Source organism: Stegostoma tigrinum, chromosome 12 (genome assembly GCF_030684315.1).
Source record: "Stegostoma tigrinum isolate sSteTig4 chromosome 12, sSteTig4.hap1, whole genome shotgun sequence".
NCBI lineage: Eukaryota > Metazoa > Chordata > Chondrichthyes > Orectolobiformes > Stegostomatidae > Stegostoma > Stegostoma tigrinum.
The window spans coordinates 31451669-31470620 of record NC_081365.1 but is presented as its reverse complement, the minus strand read 5'-3'; the positions used below and the strand labels follow the sequence as shown (position 1 = coordinate 31470620).

General features: G+C 38.5%; 1 protein-coding gene across 3 annotated transcripts in view; it reads left to right on the top strand.

Annotated features, from left to right (window-relative positions):
- cblb (Cbl proto-oncogene B, E3 ubiquitin protein ligase) overlaps positions 1-18952 on the top strand; it is a 160977-nt gene that overhangs the window by 112655 nt on the left and 29370 nt on the right. For all 3 annotated transcript variants that reach the window (XM_059650264.1, XM_059650262.1, XM_059650263.1), the window contains 2 exons: positions 5832-6017; positions 9053-9406. In XM_059650264.1, the coding sequence (XP_059506247.1) occupies positions 5832-6017; positions 9053-9406 (540 nt within the window). The remainder of the gene's footprint in view (positions 1-5831; positions 6018-9052; positions 9407-18952) is intronic.

Genomic DNA, 18952 nt, shown 5'->3' with positions numbered 1-18952 from the left:
AATTGTAAAATTCATGATGACTACGACAAAAACGTTCAGTGAACTTTTTATGTAAATTTCTTGTACTAATTACTACATAAAGGGTCTGACACGTGACACTAATTCTATTTTGATTGATCAGATTTAAAACAATCAGTGTTTCTGCTTGGTAGTGCTTTTTGAGAAATGACAGCGTGCTTTACCTTTGCAAATTGTTGTGCAAAGAAGACATTTCTGATTAAAAATAACTGAAATCTTTTCATTGGATCTTATATTTTGCATCTAATAAAATATCTCAACAAAGATATGATAGAAAAAAAATTACAGCCGAATATTATTTGCCTCGTAGAAATTTTGCAAGTTGTACGAGTTTTGTGTTACTTGAAACTATTATGGCAACAGTATTGACTTTAATCTTTTGAAAGTTGTGTATTAGATATTGAATATTTCCATAGTTGTGTTTTCTTTCTGCTGCTGAAGTTGAACATGTACCCTGTATAGCAGGAGCCATGCAAGTGTTAGGCAACATTTATTCACTGTTTGAGCTTTCAATCTCCTGTGAATAGACTGCATATAATTTTATTTAGTGATGGATCTTGCCTCAAGTGCTGATAGCAGTATAATATTACAGCTTGAAATTTCATTTAAATCTCAAAAATGCATAAAATTCTGCATGATGGTTTTTGCCATCTTGAATGTTATGAAATATTGTCAAATGTTTTTTCTATTTCTCAGACACAAAATGAGTAAAACCAACACATTTCCCCCTTCCTTTGTTAGGAATGGATTCTTGCTCAACATTTAGTGCTTCTAACACTAACTACAGTGCCATTTGTGTCCTCCAGTGAATGGTCACTGGGGAAACAGTAATTGGAGAAGTTAGCAAAATGCCTTGTCGCAGATTGGTGTAACATATTAATGTAATGAACTAGAAGTGATATCTTTGAGTTTGCTGCTGACACAGGCTGTATGTGAAGGTAAGCTATGACTTGAATGCAGAAATGCTCCAGTGTGATTTGGACAAGCTGGATGAATGGGCAGATGTATGATAGATAAAGTATAATGTGGATAGATGAGATTGTAGCTAAAACAAGAAGGCAGATTAGTATCTGAATGATGATTAATTGGGAACAGGGGAGGTATAACAATGCCTGGTTGTCCTTGTGCACCAGTTGCTGAAAGTAAGCATACAAGTGCAGCGCAACAGGCGGTGAGGAAGGCAATGGTATGTCAGACTTAATAGTGAGAGGATTTGAGTACAGGAACAGGGATGTCTTGTTGCAATTGTACAGGGACTTGGTGAGACCATACCTGCTGTATTGTTTGCAGTTTTGGTCTCACTTCTCATCTGGTGAACGATATTCTGGCAATGTAGGTAGTGCATGGAAGATTTACCAGGCTGATTCCTGGAAAGGCCAGACTGACATACAAAGAGAGACTGGATCAGTTAGGACTATATTGACAGGAGTTTAAAAGCATAGGGGCTGGGGAGAGATGAAGGTCTGATCTCATTGAAGCCTTTAAAATTCTCATTGGATAAATTGAAAAAGAATGTTCTTGATGACTGGGGAGTCCAGAATCAGGAGTCACAGCCTAAAGATATGGCGTAGGCCATTTAGGGTTGAGGAGAAATTTCTTTACCCAGTCAATGGTGAGCCTGTGGATTTCTCTGCCACAGAACGTGGTTGAGGTCAAAACACTGAACGTTTTGAAGAAGGAGTTATAGTTCTTAGAACTAAAGGGATCAAAGATTATGGGGAGAACTGGAGCAGGGGTGGTGATTAGGATTATATGAATATCTGTTCAAATTGAAATACAGAACAGGCTCAGAAAGCTGAATGGCCTACTCCGATTTTCTATATTTCTGTGTTTCTAAACATTGCTGCAGAGTAATATTAACTTATCTTCCACTGTTGTGGGAATCATAGTTACATGCACTTGCAGTTAAAAATAGCAAATAAGGTCGTGGGTTATATAAACTACTCAACTTTTTAGATAGTCATTTGGGCAAGGCAAAAGATAATTTAGAGATTTGAGACTACTTTTTTTGCTTTGGCTTATTATACGACTGTCACAAAAGAAACATTTCATCTAAATTTAAGTCATCATTAGGCAAGCATATGGACGTACATGGATAATGGGAACTGCAGATGCTGGAGAATTCCAAGATAATAAAATGTGAGGCTGGATGAACACAGCAGGCCAAGCAGCATCTCAGGAGCACAAAAGCTGACGTTTCGGGCTCTCTGATGAAGGGTCTAGGCCCGAAACGTCAGCTTTTGTGCTCCTGAGATGCTGCTTGGCCTGCTGTGTTCATCCAGCCTCACATTTTATTATCTTGGACGTACATGGAACAATGTAGGTTAGATGGGCTTCAGGTTGGTATGACAGGTCGACAACAACATCAAAGGCCGAAGGGCCTGTACTGTGCTGTAATGTTCTATGTTCCATGTAAAGGAGTTCCTGTATTTGACATAAATAGTAGAGATGATTGTCTAAATAAATATTTTGAGGATTCTTCATCAACAGTTGCCTTGTGTATGTAAAATCTTCAATAGTCATTGCTATCGTAAAAGAACAGGAGGTAACATTTCTCTCCATTGTATATGCATTCTATATCATATTCAAAACCTTGCTGCTTTAGTAATTTGTAACAGCATAAAATGTAACGTGAAGATTTGTTTGTTGAACTTATTAGATCTGGAATAGTATTACTGATATAGTATTCGTAATACTAATCAGTATTAGATAAGGGAATTCACAGAAGACAAAGCACCATGAATTTTAAAAAAAAGTTAAAATTTTCAAGACTGCAATGCTTAGTAATCTCCATCTCACATTGGTGTTCTTAGATGGCACTGTCCAACTCATTTTAGTTACTGAATGAATTCCTGTTTCCAAGTGTCCTCCTTTTAGATAATTAATTTCTAGTTCTCATATTATGCATTTAGAATTGCCTTCAACTTAGTATTAATTTTAAAAAGGATTTTTTTAATGGCAGTGGAGGGCCTGATTGAAGCACCAATTATTTTGCTTTTGTTTTCACAAAAGTAGGTGAAGTTAATAACAGACTATGGGGTAAGTGGGTTGGCTGTCATAGAGATAGTTTGGAATATCATAAAAGGAGGCTGTATAAGTCAAAGTTAACAAGTCACCTATCTGTGCTAGATAGAAACCATCATTGTTGCTGATAAAAGCAGGGATGGAATCTTCTAATCCTCTTTGAATTTTGGAGGCATGCTTTGAGGATTACCAATGTCACAGATAGTTTTCCCATCACTGACATTTGACTATCAGAAACGATTATCAGGGACAAAATAAACTTTCACTTGGAGATTCAGGGTTTAATGCGAATTGGTAGCTCAGAATTGTTAAAATCAAATCGTTTTTGCCTAACATGATTGTACATTTCAAAGAAGTGACTGAAGGATTGAAGGTTGTGCACTGGATATTGTATGTGTGATTTTCAACAGGCATTTGATAAAGTACTTTATTACACATTTGTTTATTAGAAAATAGAAGCAAGTGGTTTGAATGTGATTTAGTAATTGGGTTAGGGATAAATGAGAGTAGTGGTGAATGATTTGTCTTTCTGACCAGAGAGCAATATACAGTTGATCCTTGGATTAGGACCTCTGCTTTTCTTTATTTCTAGAAATGCCCTTGACCTGCGCATAAGAAATGTAATTTTGAACTTTTCTGTCTTGATTTATTATCCACATAGTAAATAGTTAACATGGCAGATTTCATGAAAGTGACAGACCTATGGCAGAAACATTTGTTGAGAACCTGAGAGGCTAATATACTTTTTTGTCTTTCCATGATGCTTCTCCCAGTACAATCTAGGTGTTAATGATTTGAAGGTGATGCAATAGCAGAGGAACCTAGGTGTAAATATTCAAAAACTTTTGGAAGTAACCAGGTGAGTTGAGAAGATGGTGAAGAAACCGTATACAGTTAGAAATCTCTGGTACCTTTGTGTGGGGTATTGTATACGTTCCTGGACATAATAATTTAGAGAGCACTTCTAGCAGAAATGTTTTAGCGATGTTAGAGAGGGAGTTAGCCAGGATGATAAGAAGGACTTAAGTTAAGGGTAATAACTAATGGAGGTATTCAAAACATGAGGGATTTTGATTGAGGAAATGTGGTAAAATTGTTTTCTTTGACATCTAGGTTGGTAGAGGTCACAGGTTTTTGCAATTTATTGGAAAAAATTAAAAATTAGACATACGAAGTGAAATGAGGAATTTGCTCATTCAGAGGTAACACACTGCTTGAAAGATTGGTTGAATCAAATACCTTGCAAACTCTGAAAAGTCAGTTGTTGATGTACATAGCTGCAGGGAAGAAAAGTTGGGGTGGGATACGGAGTTGGACTGCTCTTCTGGGGAGCCGGCATGAGTGTTGGGACAAATGGCTGCCATCTGTGTTGAATTCTAACCTGTTCAGAGCCATATTGACTTTGATTTATATTTTAGTAGTTTTTATGTTAAGGATGAGGAGAACGTGGTTTTAATTTCACTTCTAGAGTACCATATGTGATCTTGTCACCAGGGAGTCTTATTTTATTTACATGCATTTTAATGAGTTTTTAAATCTTGAGATTAATAGTTTTTATTCCTTAACCTTTTCTATGTTTTTGATCAATGACAATCCAGTGAGGCAGATAGACACACCGTCTAAAATTCAGTCAGCCTGTATCTGTGGGTGTCAAAGAATAAAGGCTGAAATGTTGCAGTTTAATAACTAGTCAGTAAGAAAACAAATGGGAACTAAATTATTGGAAGTTGCGTTTGTTCTGAAGTTGAAGTTTAACTTGAAGTTTGTTTCAGATGTCTGTGGGAGCGATATCAGTGGAGGGAAATAGCATTTATTGAATGTCCAGAAAGTTGGCAGATGAAAACTGTTAGATAGCAAAAACTGCAGATGCTGGAGTCAGAGACAGGGAGGGATAGTTAAAATGGTTGGTGAGCGGAAGGTATTGTCGTTTGTTGCATACAACACACAGATGCTTCACAAAATGTTACCTGAGTCTGCGCTTGGTCTCATTGATGTCTGGAGCAACGGAATGATCAGGTTTGAGGTTGTACAAGTGAACCACTGTTGGATATGAAACATATGCTCTGGGTCTTGGATGGAGGTGAAGGGGAATGTGGTGGAGGAGCAAATGCGGTGAGGTTAGTGGAGAGAGTGGAGTGGACAAGGGAGTTGCAGAGTATGCAGTCCCTGCGAAAGACAGATAGGGGTGAGGAGGAAATATCTTCTTGGTTGTGGGGTCGGATTGTGGGTGGCAGAAGTGGTGGAGAATATATGTTGGATGCAGAGGTTGGTGGGATCACAGCTGTGTCAACCTGAGAAAGAAGCTTTAGTGTGGAGATAGTGGTGACTGCTGAAGTTTGAATGTTTGTGAGGATATTGCTGGGATTTAAAAAAAAGAATAATATGCATTTGATTTTATTTCTGGCATTTGTAATGAAATCTTTCCAGCCTTTTGTCGAGGTCATGCTTTTCTCTTTTAATAAACTTTAGCTCGTTAAGATAAAAGTACACTGGCAGCCGCTTAGGAGTGTCTTTAATAACTGATGTCCACAGTTAAAGAAAAACAAAAGTAGCATCTAACAAGCAGTTTCCCTTGGGGTTCTGATTTCTCCAGTATTAACATCATTTGGGATCTTAACAAACTTTAATTTAGAATTGTTTTCTGAACAAGCACTGCTGTCAAATACCTGGTAGCGTGTGTATGTTATCTATTTGAAAAACTTGGCTAAATGTTGTCCTGTTAACTGTGCTTTTTGAAGTTCACCGATATGGAGCATTTATTGTCTCATAATCTTGTTTGGTCTTTACAGTGTACAGACAGGCAGGTATCACCAGTGTCGTCGCCAAACTCTTCGCCCATTGCACAGCGCCGCAAAGCAGCTCCAGACCCAAACCAAATTCAACACCTTAACCTCCCACCAGTGCCACCTCGGTTAGATCTCATTCAGAAAGGAGTAGCTCGATCACCTTGTGCCAGTCCAACTGGTTCACCAAAGGTAAATTATTAAAACGCTGGTATTGAATGACTTACCCGTAAATAACTATTATAAAATACAGAAGCCATGTCTTGTAAGGAGTTCTTGACAAATGGCATTATGGATTTAAAATTATTTTTTGGAAAATTAGCATGAAAGTCACTGATACGAATTGTTTAGTCCCATGGTTTTTTTTCTCTTGGTTTTAATTTTGTTTTGTTCATTCATGGCCTATGGTTGTCACTGTCTATGCCAACGATTATTACTCACCGTTTCCGTCATGAAGCTGACAGTGAGCTGTCGTCTTAATCTACTGCAGTCCATGGGTCACAGTAAACCCACAATACTGTTAGGAGGGGATTTCTAGGCTCTTGACCTAGTGACAGTAAAAGAATGGTGGCACAATTCCAAGTCAGAATGGTGTGTGGCTTAGAGGGGATTTTGTACTTGATGGTGTTACATATATGTGCTGCCCTTGATCTTTGTGGTAGAGGTTATGGGTTTGGAAATTGTGCCACTTTTGTCCCCTTGTACCTGTTGTTCAGTCAGACTGCTTTAATAAAATAATTAATTCATTAAAGAAGCAATTCTATGTGTAAAGTATACTTGTTTATATTTACACCTGCATAGAACTATGTAGCACACATCTTTTGGTGCTTATTTTAAATTGGAGGTAAAAGGGGGAAAAGAAGAAAAGGCTTCAGAAATTGCTATGAATTTTACTGGTATTAGTTGATTATTAAGTTATTGTAAACAAATACTTGTTCTTGGAATATGCGCAAAGTTGATGATACGAGATTTATTGTCCACATCTCGTTCCCCGAGAAGATAGTGGTTGGCTTCCTCCTTGAACTACTGTAACTGCCTTGGTGCTGCTGCTATCGGTGTTGGTCCATTCAAGGATTTTGGCCTGCAACAGTGAAGGGATAACTCTAAATGTTCAAATTAGATTAGTGCATAACGTGAAGGGGAATTTGGAGATAATAATGTTTGCATGACATTGCTGCGGTTGTACCTCTTGGCTATATGGTTTTATAGGAGGAAGGCATTGTCTAGGCAAACTCTAATGAATCACTGCACAAATTAAACACATTGCTCAGACAAAATTGAGCTTCTTGAACGTTGTTACATTTATGCCATCTTGGCTGTCAGAGAGTAGTCCATTGCATTTATATGTGAGAAGGAATCTTTGGGACAACAAGAGATGGACCAGTTGTTGCAGAGGACCTGTCTATTACCTAGTTTCACAGAGTTGATATAGTTGGTTGATATATATTGTAGTTACTGGTGTCCTAGAAGGTGAATGAGAATCGATTTGATGCTGATTCATCATTGAAGGTCAGGGGAATGAGATTGTTATTACTTTTCAATTACATGGGGCGAATGCTGACTACTGGATATCACCTGAACCCGAACATCTTGAAGATTTTCTTTCAGAGGAGTTCACACTCATGCAGGACCTTTGGCTACTTCATTATTGAACTTCCTGCTGACTTGCGATCAGAATTGGGATGTTTGCTGATGATTCCATAGTACCAGTACCCTTTTGCAGTTTTTCATGGACTGCAGCAATCTGTGCCCACAAGATCTGAATAACAGTCAGACATGGACTGATAAGTGACAAGCAACATTTCTGTCACACAGGTGCTAGGCAATTACCATTTCCAACGTGAGAGGTTATAACTATTTCTCCTTCATGTTCAAAACATTACAATTGCTGAATTCCGATTATCAAAACTTAAAGGTTACTGACCCCACAACCGAAGAAATGTACCTGGAGTATTAGTAGCAGCGGCATAGCAATGTCAGCCTGCTCACTCAGGCCAAATCCCCAGCATTGTAGCATTGACCACACTCACCAGCTCTGCTTGGTGGGCCACATGTCTGACATGAAACTCCCAAAGTAAACACTCTATATGTATGGTAAGTGAGCCCCAGGAAAGCAGGAAATGTTTCAAGAACACTCTCAAAGCCTCTTTTGGGAAAGTTTAACATTCCAATCAACATGTGGGAAACCCCAGCCCAAGACCAACTAAAGTGGAGGGACAGCGCCTGAGAAGGATCTATACATTTTGAGACTCCTAGCTAATAGCAAGTTAAAATCAAGCATTGATGGGAAAAGGAGCATGAGGTAACTTCGTCATCCCATACCCCAACCATTAAATGCCCAATCTGAGACAGGGATTGTGGGTCATGTGTTGGTTTCTTCAGTCACCTGAGAACTCTCCATTTTTGGGGGTGAAGTAAGATATTTTAGATTATGCATAAGAAGACAGTGACACCCTGGACCACTCACAGGTTTTGTGATACAGTAGCAGAACAGAGGCTGAGAATTCTGCAGCACGTAACTCACTTCCTGATTCCATAAAGCCTGTCCATCATCTTCAAGGCGCACTTCAATAATGTGATGCATTGCTTGTATGAACAAATGCAGTTCTAACAACACTCAAGAAGCTCAACATTCTCCAAGACAAAGCCATCTGCTTTGCCAACAGCCCATCCATCACTTGAAATGTTCACCTGATTCACCACTGCTTTCTGCAATGTGTATCATCTGCAAGATGCACTGCAGTAACACACCAAGGCCCTTTCACAGAACCATTCAAGTCTGCACCCGTTGCAATCTAGAAGAAAAAAGGCCACACACAAATTGAAACACCACAGGTTGCCCTCCATCCTAGCTTGGAACTCTTCCTTATTTTCCTGGTTATTTACAACCATTCTTGGATGGTTCTGGTAGGACTAGAGAACTTTTGACTTGTTGAATGTAACATTAGTTATCTTTCCTCATGGCCTGCTATTTTTGATGTTTAGCATGCTGCTCCTTTAATGTATCTTTCAAAAGAGTGATACTGGAAAATGCTATTAATTAGACTTCATAAATGTTTTTGTAACCTTATCACCAGAAAGAAAGTAAATTGTTATATTTGTTATCAACAAATTGTGGAATACTGTGGTCCAGATGCTATTGAATTAATTTTGTACCTTTCATATTTGTTTATCATAGTTTTTATCTTATAAGATTAATCTGAAATAGTTTTCTTTTTTAAAATCAGTCATCTCCATGCATGGTTCGAAAACAAGACAAGCCTCTCCCAGCACCACCACCTCCCCTCAGAGAACCTCCTCTTCCACCTGAGAGACCACCTCCTATTCCGCCAGAAAGCAGGGCCGCACGTTTGCTACATCATTCTGAAAATATTTCTTTAAAAGACCAGCATATGACACATGAAACCTGGTGTCTCAGGGATCATGGTCCTACCACATCGACAGACTGCCGATCTGGTGGTGATCGATCTCCTAAATCTGGCCATGTAGCACTGACTAACTTGAATGGCAGACAGAACTGGCATGTAGCAGAACCACGAAAACCAGGCAGGCGCCAAGAATTATCCCACGACAGTGCAAAGGTAAGGACTGGAACAGAGCCCTTGTAATTAAGTTTTTATGAATGTTAGTATTTTTGACTTGTTTTGTTTTATTTTATAGCTAACAGGATGAGAGAATAGTTGAGACAAAATGTATAACAAACTTTGCTTTAACTTGCATGTTATGAACCAGCATACTCAATAAAGTGACAAAAATTATATACCTCAAATACCAGAAGTTTACTGTATCATTGCAATCTCTGGAATGTCCATGTAGTCAGTTGCGGAAGACTGTCTGCCATTACGTTTTATTTAAGGCAAAGCTGCATTTTTTAAAAGTCATTTATTCTGTAATTAAAGTATAATAGCAGTATGTGCACCTCCTGCATTACATTTCTATTACTTAGTGTGTGCTTTTGCATTGATTATGTGGACCTCTTGATTACTCGGAATATTATGATCAACTGGCACACTCCTGGACTCAGATACTGGTTAATAAAAAGTTTGTTGTAATATCAATTCTGCACATGGTATGAATGTCTAAGCCATAAGTTCCAGGTGTAAGGTTCTTGGAATGTAAGGAATAAAATGGAGTGGTGTGAGAAAGTGTAAATTTATCCATTTTTGACCCAGTGAATACTTTTCTATTGCAAAAAGCTACTAAATGTGAAGAAGCAGAGAGGTTTAGAGGTCCAAAATATATATCTCCATCAAAAACTAATGGACGGATTCAAAAAATAACTAATTATTAAGATTATGAAACGTCATATTTATGAGAGTGGGAGAGGAGTTTCTAGGATACAAAGAAGTGAACGTTATACTACGATCATGTAGAATTCTGTTCTGATCACATTTGGAATGCTGCATTCTATTTCATGCACTGCAGTTCAGGAAAAAATAATTGATTTTGGAGATTTTGAGACTTCTGGCTAACGGCAAGTTGAAATCAAGCATCTATGGGAAAAGAAGATTGTGTAGAACAAATGAACAGAAACTTACTGGAACTAATGTGTTGAATGATGCAGACAGATTGTATAGGCTAAGCGCATATTTCCTTGTGTATAAATGGTAAAGGAGTATTCTATTCGAGGATTCAGGACGATTAAAGAATTTGATAAGTGAGGACACAGGAGTTTCTTCTTGTGTTCCACTCCAGAAACAGGACATGCCTCATAAGTAGACCTAGCCCATACGAGGGTGATGACAGGAAGCACTCCATGTAAACGGTGAGGGCAGTCTAGAATTCTTCTTGAAAAGGCTACTGAGGATCAGTCTTTAGAAAATTTAGATTTTTGTTGGACAAGGCTAATAAGCAAAGCAGAAAGCTAGTTTTAAATAATGATTAGCCATGATCTAATTTAGTGGTGAAATAAGCTCAAGGAACTGAATGACCTATTCCTACTCCCACTACTGTGAGTGTCACATTAGTACACTTATCATTTAGTTGATTTGTAAACAGTTATTCAATTTTAAGAAAATTATAACTTGTAAAGAGTTGAAAACAAATTTATGAACATGTTGAAATTTGAAAATACTAAAGTAATATGACATGACAATGGACCTAAATCAGGTTGTGGATGTGCTCTCCCAGCTGGTGTGTTTGGTTGCAATTGTTTCGTCACCTTACTAGATAATATTGTCAGTGCATCTCCGGAAGTAATACCAACCACCCCAGAGGACTGAGGCATATAAATAATAAGCGGGACAGAACACCGACGCTTCACTGGAGGTGGACTGACAATGTTACCTAGCAGGGTGACGAAACGTTTGCAACCAAACCCACCAGTTTGATTAGCATACCTACAACCTCATCCACCATCCAAGCTACAAGTCTTCCCGAAAACTGTACGGGTCCTAAATTAATAAATGTTTTTGCTTTCTGAATGTATATAGTTGTATCTTTTGAGTCACTTACTTTAACTTGATTGTATTGGCAAAGGGCTAGAGTGTAAATTGAAGGATTTTTTTTTACTGATTTCTCTGGTGGTGACCACCTTTTAAGTTGAATAAGGTTAATGCTGGCCACTTAAATCACAGAAAAGATATTGGGCAACCAAAACGTCATTGCCAACGTGAAAGCCAGAAAATAGGTTAGGAATTGGTTAATCCTGATCAATTTTCAGTACTTTTTCCGTCATGTTTAGACTGATATAGATTGAGACAGAACAATTAAACGAGTGCTTCCTCGCTATTCAACAATGTTTAAATTACTTTTAAATATTCATTGTATGATTTGCAATCCTTTAGGCCCAATTTATGCCCTGCAGTCACTTTTGACTTATGAATGGATTACATATAAAAGGAATCTTTTAAAGATGTGGTATTTTTTATGTAAAATTTTAAAAGAAACTGTTTTTAATACAAATGTGCCAAAGTAGTTTTCCAAAATAAATCACTGTAAAACTGACAATTAATGAAGCAACTTGCAATTTGCACTCCTATGCAGTGATAATACTTAACTGCAAGCTGCCATATTCCCTGCCAATTTGCAAATTAGTCAAAATTTAATTGGGTACCTGATTTATTGGTCTGTGTAGTGCAAAATGAACATAGATGATCTGTAAATTTTCAAGATTATAAAAGAATTTAATAAAGTGATGGCATGGTGAACAATTTTCATGCAAAAGGATTGTTATAAGTGGATGCATATTTAACAGTCAGGAAATAGAAAGGGAAATCAGTAATATCTAGGAAGGAAAAGCAAAATGGATTAAATTGCCACTTTGAGGTAAGAATTATTAAGGGAGGATGATGCGAGTGAAAATGATTTTCGAGAGAAGGAAAGAAGAATAAGAGAAATGGCAAGAAAACACATTACAGTACAATGATTAATGTAGTGAAAGGGGAAAGGGTTTTGGGCCTTAATCGTGCTCCCCTTCAGCTATCATAGGGAGCCCTGAAAGCCACTTGTATTAGTCTAAAAGCGTTGTTGCTTCAACGATTCGGCAAAAAAATTGAACAGTACAGGTTTGTAAACTCCACACCTTTTTTTGTGGATAGGGTAACATTATTATTTGTGGTCAAATGATACATGAAACATATTGTTCACATCTACAGTATAGTTAGTGGACATCTCGGGCCATGCCTTGGAATCTTCTTGTCAGTTACTTTTGTGAAATGACTGTGATGTGTTATTGTTATTATAATGTAATGTACTGAGGTCCATTTCAAAGGATATATACTGGAGTTCTCACAGTGCTTTTGGCAGAGATTCTTTTATTTTGCTTGTTGTAAATAGCTCATATCTTTGTGGGGCCAGCCGAGAGTTGCCTTCAGTTTGTTATACACAATTATTCTCCGTGATCTCCAGCTTGGAGGAATACATTGATTTTATTTCAATTTATGATCTCCTCAGGTTCTTAAATTAGTCAACAGAGAAGTTTCAGAGATAGTAGGAACTGCAGATGCTGGAGAATCTGAGATAACAAGGTGTAGAGCTGGATGAACACAGCACGCCAGGCAGCATCAGAGGAGTAGGAAAGCTGACGTTTTGGGCTTAGACCCTTTCTGGTGAAGGGTCTAAGCCCAAAAGGTCAGCTTTCCTACTCCTGTGATATTGCTTGACCCGCTATGTTCATCCAGCTCTACACCTTGTTGTCAACAGAGAAGTTTGCTAGCATTGGCAACAGGTCTTCGATGTGGAGAATGTGAGAAAAATCGTGGGATAAAGAAATTGGAATAATTGATTTTCTACATAGGCTGATTTGAACAACACTGCTAAAGCTTTTTAAAATCTCTGCTGTGTTTTGTCAATCATCCATTTAATCTTAGCTAACCATTTTGAATTAATACCCTTAATGATTCATTAATCTTTTCATAAGATTCTGTGCAAATTTTAAAATTTTTTCACCAAAAAATTTCTTTCAATTTGATTCTGCACTTGATTGATTGTGTTTCGGTACAAATGACAATAAAGAGAAAAACTTTGTTTATGAACGGTGCAGGCAAATCACATCAAGCAAAGGATGTACCGATCAAAAAGACTTAAGAGACATGCACGTTACATTGCAGGATACATTATTTGAGGCTAAAATCCATTCAACAGTTTGATAATGGCCGGAAAGAAACTGTTCCTGAACCTGCTGGTGCATGTGTTCAGGCTTCTGTATCTTCTGCCTGAGGGTGGAAGTTGTAGGAACTCATTACCAGGGTGCGATGCGTCTTTGAAGTAAGCTGCCTTGTGCAGCATTGAGCTGTGTAAATGTAATCCATGGATGTAAGGTTGGCTTCCATGATGGTATGGGCTGTGCGCGCCACTTTCTGTAGTTTCAAACGGTCCTGGACAGAGCAGTTGCCATACCCAGGCCGTTATGCACCCAGACAGTATGCTTTCAGTGGTGCATCTGTAGAAGTTGGTGAGGAACCTTATGGACATGCAAAATTTCCTGAGTTGCCTGAGGAAGAAGAGCTGTTGTTGTGCCTTCTTGACTATCGCATTTATGTGGGAAGTCCAGGGCAGGTCATCAGTTATCATCACTTCGAGGAACTTGATGCTCTTCACTCCCTCAATTTTGTTTCTGTTGATGTAGATCGCAGCAAGTACTCCTCCTTTCTTTCTGAAGTCAATGATCAGTTCTTTTGTTTTGCAGACATTGAGACTGTGCTTTCATTTCACCACACCATATTTCCCTTCTGTATTTTGACTCGTTTGATATCCATCCTGCTACAATGGTGTCGTTAGTGAACTTGTAGAAAGCATTTGTTTGGAACGCTAGTTGTACAAGGAGTATAGTAGGGGGCTGAGGATGCATCCTTGCAGGGCAGCAGTGTTGAGTGTTAGTGTGGAGGGGGTGCACTTGCCTATCCTCGCTGATTGCAGTCTATGGGTCAGAAAGCTGAGCATCCAGTTTGAGGGTGTAGCCAAGACCAAGGTCACACAGTTTTGAGATCAGTCTGGAGGCAGTAATGGTGTTCAGTGAACAGGAGTCTGACATTTGACAGGAGTCAGATGATTCATGGATGAGTACAATGCTAGGGACATGGTATCCTCTGTGGACCAGTTATGTCGATCGGTAAACTGTAGGGGATCAAGGCAGTTTGGGAGGCTGGAGTTGATGTGGGCGATGACTAGACTCTCAAAGCATTTCGTGATTATTGAAATCAGCTGTTGGACGGTAGTCATTAAGGCACACTGCATGTGTTTCCTTAAGTAAGGGAATGATGGTCGTCTTCTTAAAGCAAGTAGGGACTTTGGCTTGCAGAGGGAGATGTTGAAGATGTCATTGAATACCTCTGCCAGTTGGTCCCACACAGGATCTGAGTGCTTTGTTGGGGATGAGACAGATCTTTGACAATACCAGCATTTTATTTAAGTTGCTGATCACTTATGAGAGTAAGAGAGAAAACAGAACTACAGATCTCAATTTTAAAGGATGTGCTATTGAGTCATAGAGCCAATCAGCACAGAAATAGTCCAACCAGTCCGTGCCGACCATAGCCCCAAACTAAGTCGGTCTTACCTGCCCCTGCTCGGCCCATATCCCTCCAAACACTTCTTATTCATGTACTTTTCTAAATGTCTTTTAAATGTTGTAACTGTACTTGCATCTACCACTTCTCTATCTACTTACCTGCCTGCACACCTATCTGCTCATATACCTACACACATAGATATAAATTAAATAAAATGCCCTTTGGTCATAACGTGTTGAATATACTTATCGAGTTGGTAGTCATGGTGCATCTTATTGGGAGTGACAACCTGCTATCCAAGTGGTTGATTACTAACTTCTTGCTGAATCATTGTACTGCAAATCAGGCCGTCTGCCTTATGTCAGAGATAATTCTGTGTTGATGCTGTACATCAGGCAACAGGTTAAATAACATTAGAAGTAGAGCTACGTATAATTATCACATTGGAATATTGTAAATGAAGCTTCACAAATGCATTGTACATGTGCAACAGCGAATTTATTTTCCAATGGCATAAAAATGAACTAATTGCTGGATCATTACTTTCTTGTGTGAAAACAGAAGTCAAACACATTAACCAAATGAAAGCATTTCATGACATCAACTTAAAGAATGGTCACCTTGACTTTGGGGCTACTCTTGAGAGTGATGACTGCTCTTTGGAAGAAAAATACAGAACAGTTAACGTATCATTCCCTCCTCCCACATTATTACCTCTCCTCCTCTGCATTTGCACAAATGTGTGATAAACCTCTAGCATTATTTCAGACAGTGCCTTCACTGTCTCACTCAGTGAGGATATAGGAGGTTTGAATGGCAGACGCAGTGGGACTAAACAAAATAGAAGCGGTAGTTTGGAGTCCATTTAGCAGAAAAGAAACCCCTGTCATTTTAAAAATATTGGTGAAAGTAATCTATTTATTGAAAGCTTCCTAGTAAATGTTTGAATTTGCCTGAAATGAATACACTCATCTTAAAAATTAGGAATTAGGAGATGAATAGGTTTTGTTTTAAAAGATATGTATCAAAGTATAGAAACCTGGGAAAGATGTTATAATTTGAGTTAAAATTTAAAGTGGTGAAAATGTGATGCGTTAGCATGTTGCCATAGTCATCAATTGGATGTCCTGAGGTAGTTCGATTCCACGAAGAGACAGTCAAATTTGTTAACTTTCCAACAGTAGATCCTGCATATATTCTACAAGTCCTGACTCGGCATTGAGATAAGTATTTATTATTTAAAGTGTTTGGTGACAGCAGCATCACCTGTTTAGTTTGCAGAAAGGCACAATTCTGCATGGACAATATAAAGGTTGGATCATGTTGAGGAAAGTGCAAAGCATGTTGAGAGAGAGCTATGCTTCACGGAACTGACTGAATACCAAGCTTTCGAGGACATTTTGGGATTGTCAGAAAAAGTCTCATTTCATGGAAGATGAAGATTAAAAGTTTTTTACGTGAACTATATCTGGTACACCATCATGGTCGTTACACTGCACTCCTCACCAATCTGGTGAGCAGAGCACTTTAGAGGAGTGTTCACACTGAACATCATTTGCAGGCATCTGTTTAAAAGAAAACAAATCTAAGCTGAAGGCTGTGTTCATCCAGCCTCACATTTTATTATCTAAGCTGAAAGTTCTAGTTTAGGTTTTAATTGCTGTGAACAGGAATGGTTACCTTGTTCCTTGCCATTTTTTTTTCATTCTGTTATTGTATTTTCCCTTAACTAGCTGACAGTAACAATCAGGCAGTTTAAGTCTGTTTACTGATGCAAACTGTCCCTTCCTTTAGAGTTTTAATTCTTGTATTTCTAATGCCATAGCAGGTGTAAGTATTGACAATGGAAACTTGGCACTGATAAATTTTATGGTAAGTTTTGCTTGTAAATTTAAAGCATTTAATTTAATTTCAGTTTCTTAGATGAATGATAAATATTGTACATCACAGTCAGTAATGTTACAATTAATATAATGCTACTTGAATAGGAAGCAGAAAGTTAATCAGGGTTCCTCAGGTTAATCACCTTTTTTCTTGACAGCTCTTTTGGAATTGATAGATTTAAGTGTCAAATTAGGACTGAATTGATCGCTGTTGTAATACTTCCTGTTTAAATGAGCTATCAAAACTCATTGTCTGGGTTCACTTGAATGATGACCAATGAAAGCAAGGATGGGTTAGTTGAACACTTAAAAATGTAGGAAATTAGAGGAGGAGTAGGTCATTTGGCCCGTCCAAACAGATCTACCATTCAATGAGATCATGACTGATATAATTATGACCTGAAATTCACTTCCTGTCTCCTCATCAGTAAACTTCGGCTTACCTGTAAATCCAAAATCTGACAATTTTGGCCTTCAGTATATTCGCTGATTCAGCCTCTACTGCATCTGTGATATATATCAGTAAATATTATTCATCGTTGCAATTTAGCATATGATCTAGACTGATGATTTAGAGCCATGCTGAAGAAAGTGTTTCAAATGCCATCTGTAGGTTTCGCGTTAAACCAAATTCCCATTTATTCAAGAAGGTAAATGTAATAAGATTCAATAAAGCTGTTAAGGGAAGAACAAGGAATTCCCCAGTTGTCCTGACCAACCTACCTTTCTTAACCATGTATGTAACTCCTGTAGTACAGAATGCGGTCAAAGGCATTTAAGAATTTTTGAAGTGGAGGTGCCGGGGTTGGACAAAGTCAGAAGTCACATGACATCAGGTTATAGCCCAACAGGTTTACTTGAAATCACAGACTTTGAGCGCTGCTCCTTTGTTAGGTGAAGTTCAAAAATTTTTGAATTGCACAATGCTTACCCATGTGTGTGAACGGATATAAATATGTACCTGAAGTATAAACCATGACAAAACTGTTCTTAAGACATAAAAGTCCATGATTTCAAACCACTGCGTTAGGAAATCTAGACTAATGCACTGTGGGCCAAAATAAAATTGAGCATTGTCAACAATTAAATGATTATATTCCTTTTATAAATGTGCTTTAAGGTTTTGTAAATCTGTACCCTCTACACCATTACTTCAGTTTCACTCACTTGCTCACTCACACTCAGCCACATGGCCACTCAGTGTTGCTCAGTACCACAGTCAATTGCTTGGTTATTCAGGCATTGCTTCATTTGGCCTCTGTCTGACTAGGCCACTATCTCTATCCCTTACTTTCTGGGGTAAGGAATCTGTACAACAAAGCAACTACAACAGAAGCACAGCAAAGTTTGAATCTGCCACACATCTGTCTGGTTCAGTGCGTGACCTCCTGATTTTTAGCTACATTTAGCCATTGGCGAACAGATGTGTCTGGAATTTTACTTGCCTCCTTTGGCAAACATATTACTTTATTATTCACCACTAGAAGTCTCTTTAAAACAGATTACTTTGGGCCCACCAGATACCTGATTCTGTTTGAAGCCATTGATCCATTGGGCCCAGGGCTGTTGTAGTACTGGTAGCAGTGAACCTGAGAGTTTTGGGACTGCTGAAAATAATTTTAGACAACTGGTATTTCCTGATTTCAGAAATCTGGGTTTGAGGGGTTATGTTATAGTTTACCTCCAAAATACAGAAAATGCTGGAAATTTAACCAGGTTTGTCAGAATATGTGGAGAGAGAAAAATAATGTTACAGGTCAGTGATTCTTTGTCATCAACTTGCAGTGTTAACTCTCTCTCTCTCCACAGATGCTGACAAACAGCTGAGCATTTTCAACATTTCCATTTTCATATCAGGTTTCCAACATCCACAATATCCTTGAAAGTTGCCACCCAGGTTGACAGGGCTGTTAAGAAGGCATACAGTGTTTTAGCTTCTATTAATAGAGGGATCGAGTTCCGGAACCAGCTGTACAAAACTCTGGTGCGGCCGCACTTGGAGTATTGCGTACAGTTCTGGTCACCGCATTATAAGAAGGATGTGGAAGCTTTGGAAAGGGTGCAGAGGAGATTTACTAGGATGTTGCCTGGTATGGAGGGAAGGTCTTACGAGGAAAGGCTGAGGGACTTGAGGCTGTTTTCATTAGAGAGAAGAAGGTTGAGAGGTGACTTAATTGAAACATATAAGATAATCGGAGGGTTAGATAGGGTGGATAGGGAGAGCCTTTTTCCTAGGATGGTGACGGCGAGCACGAGGGGGCATAGCTTTAAGTTGAGGGGTGAAAGATATAGG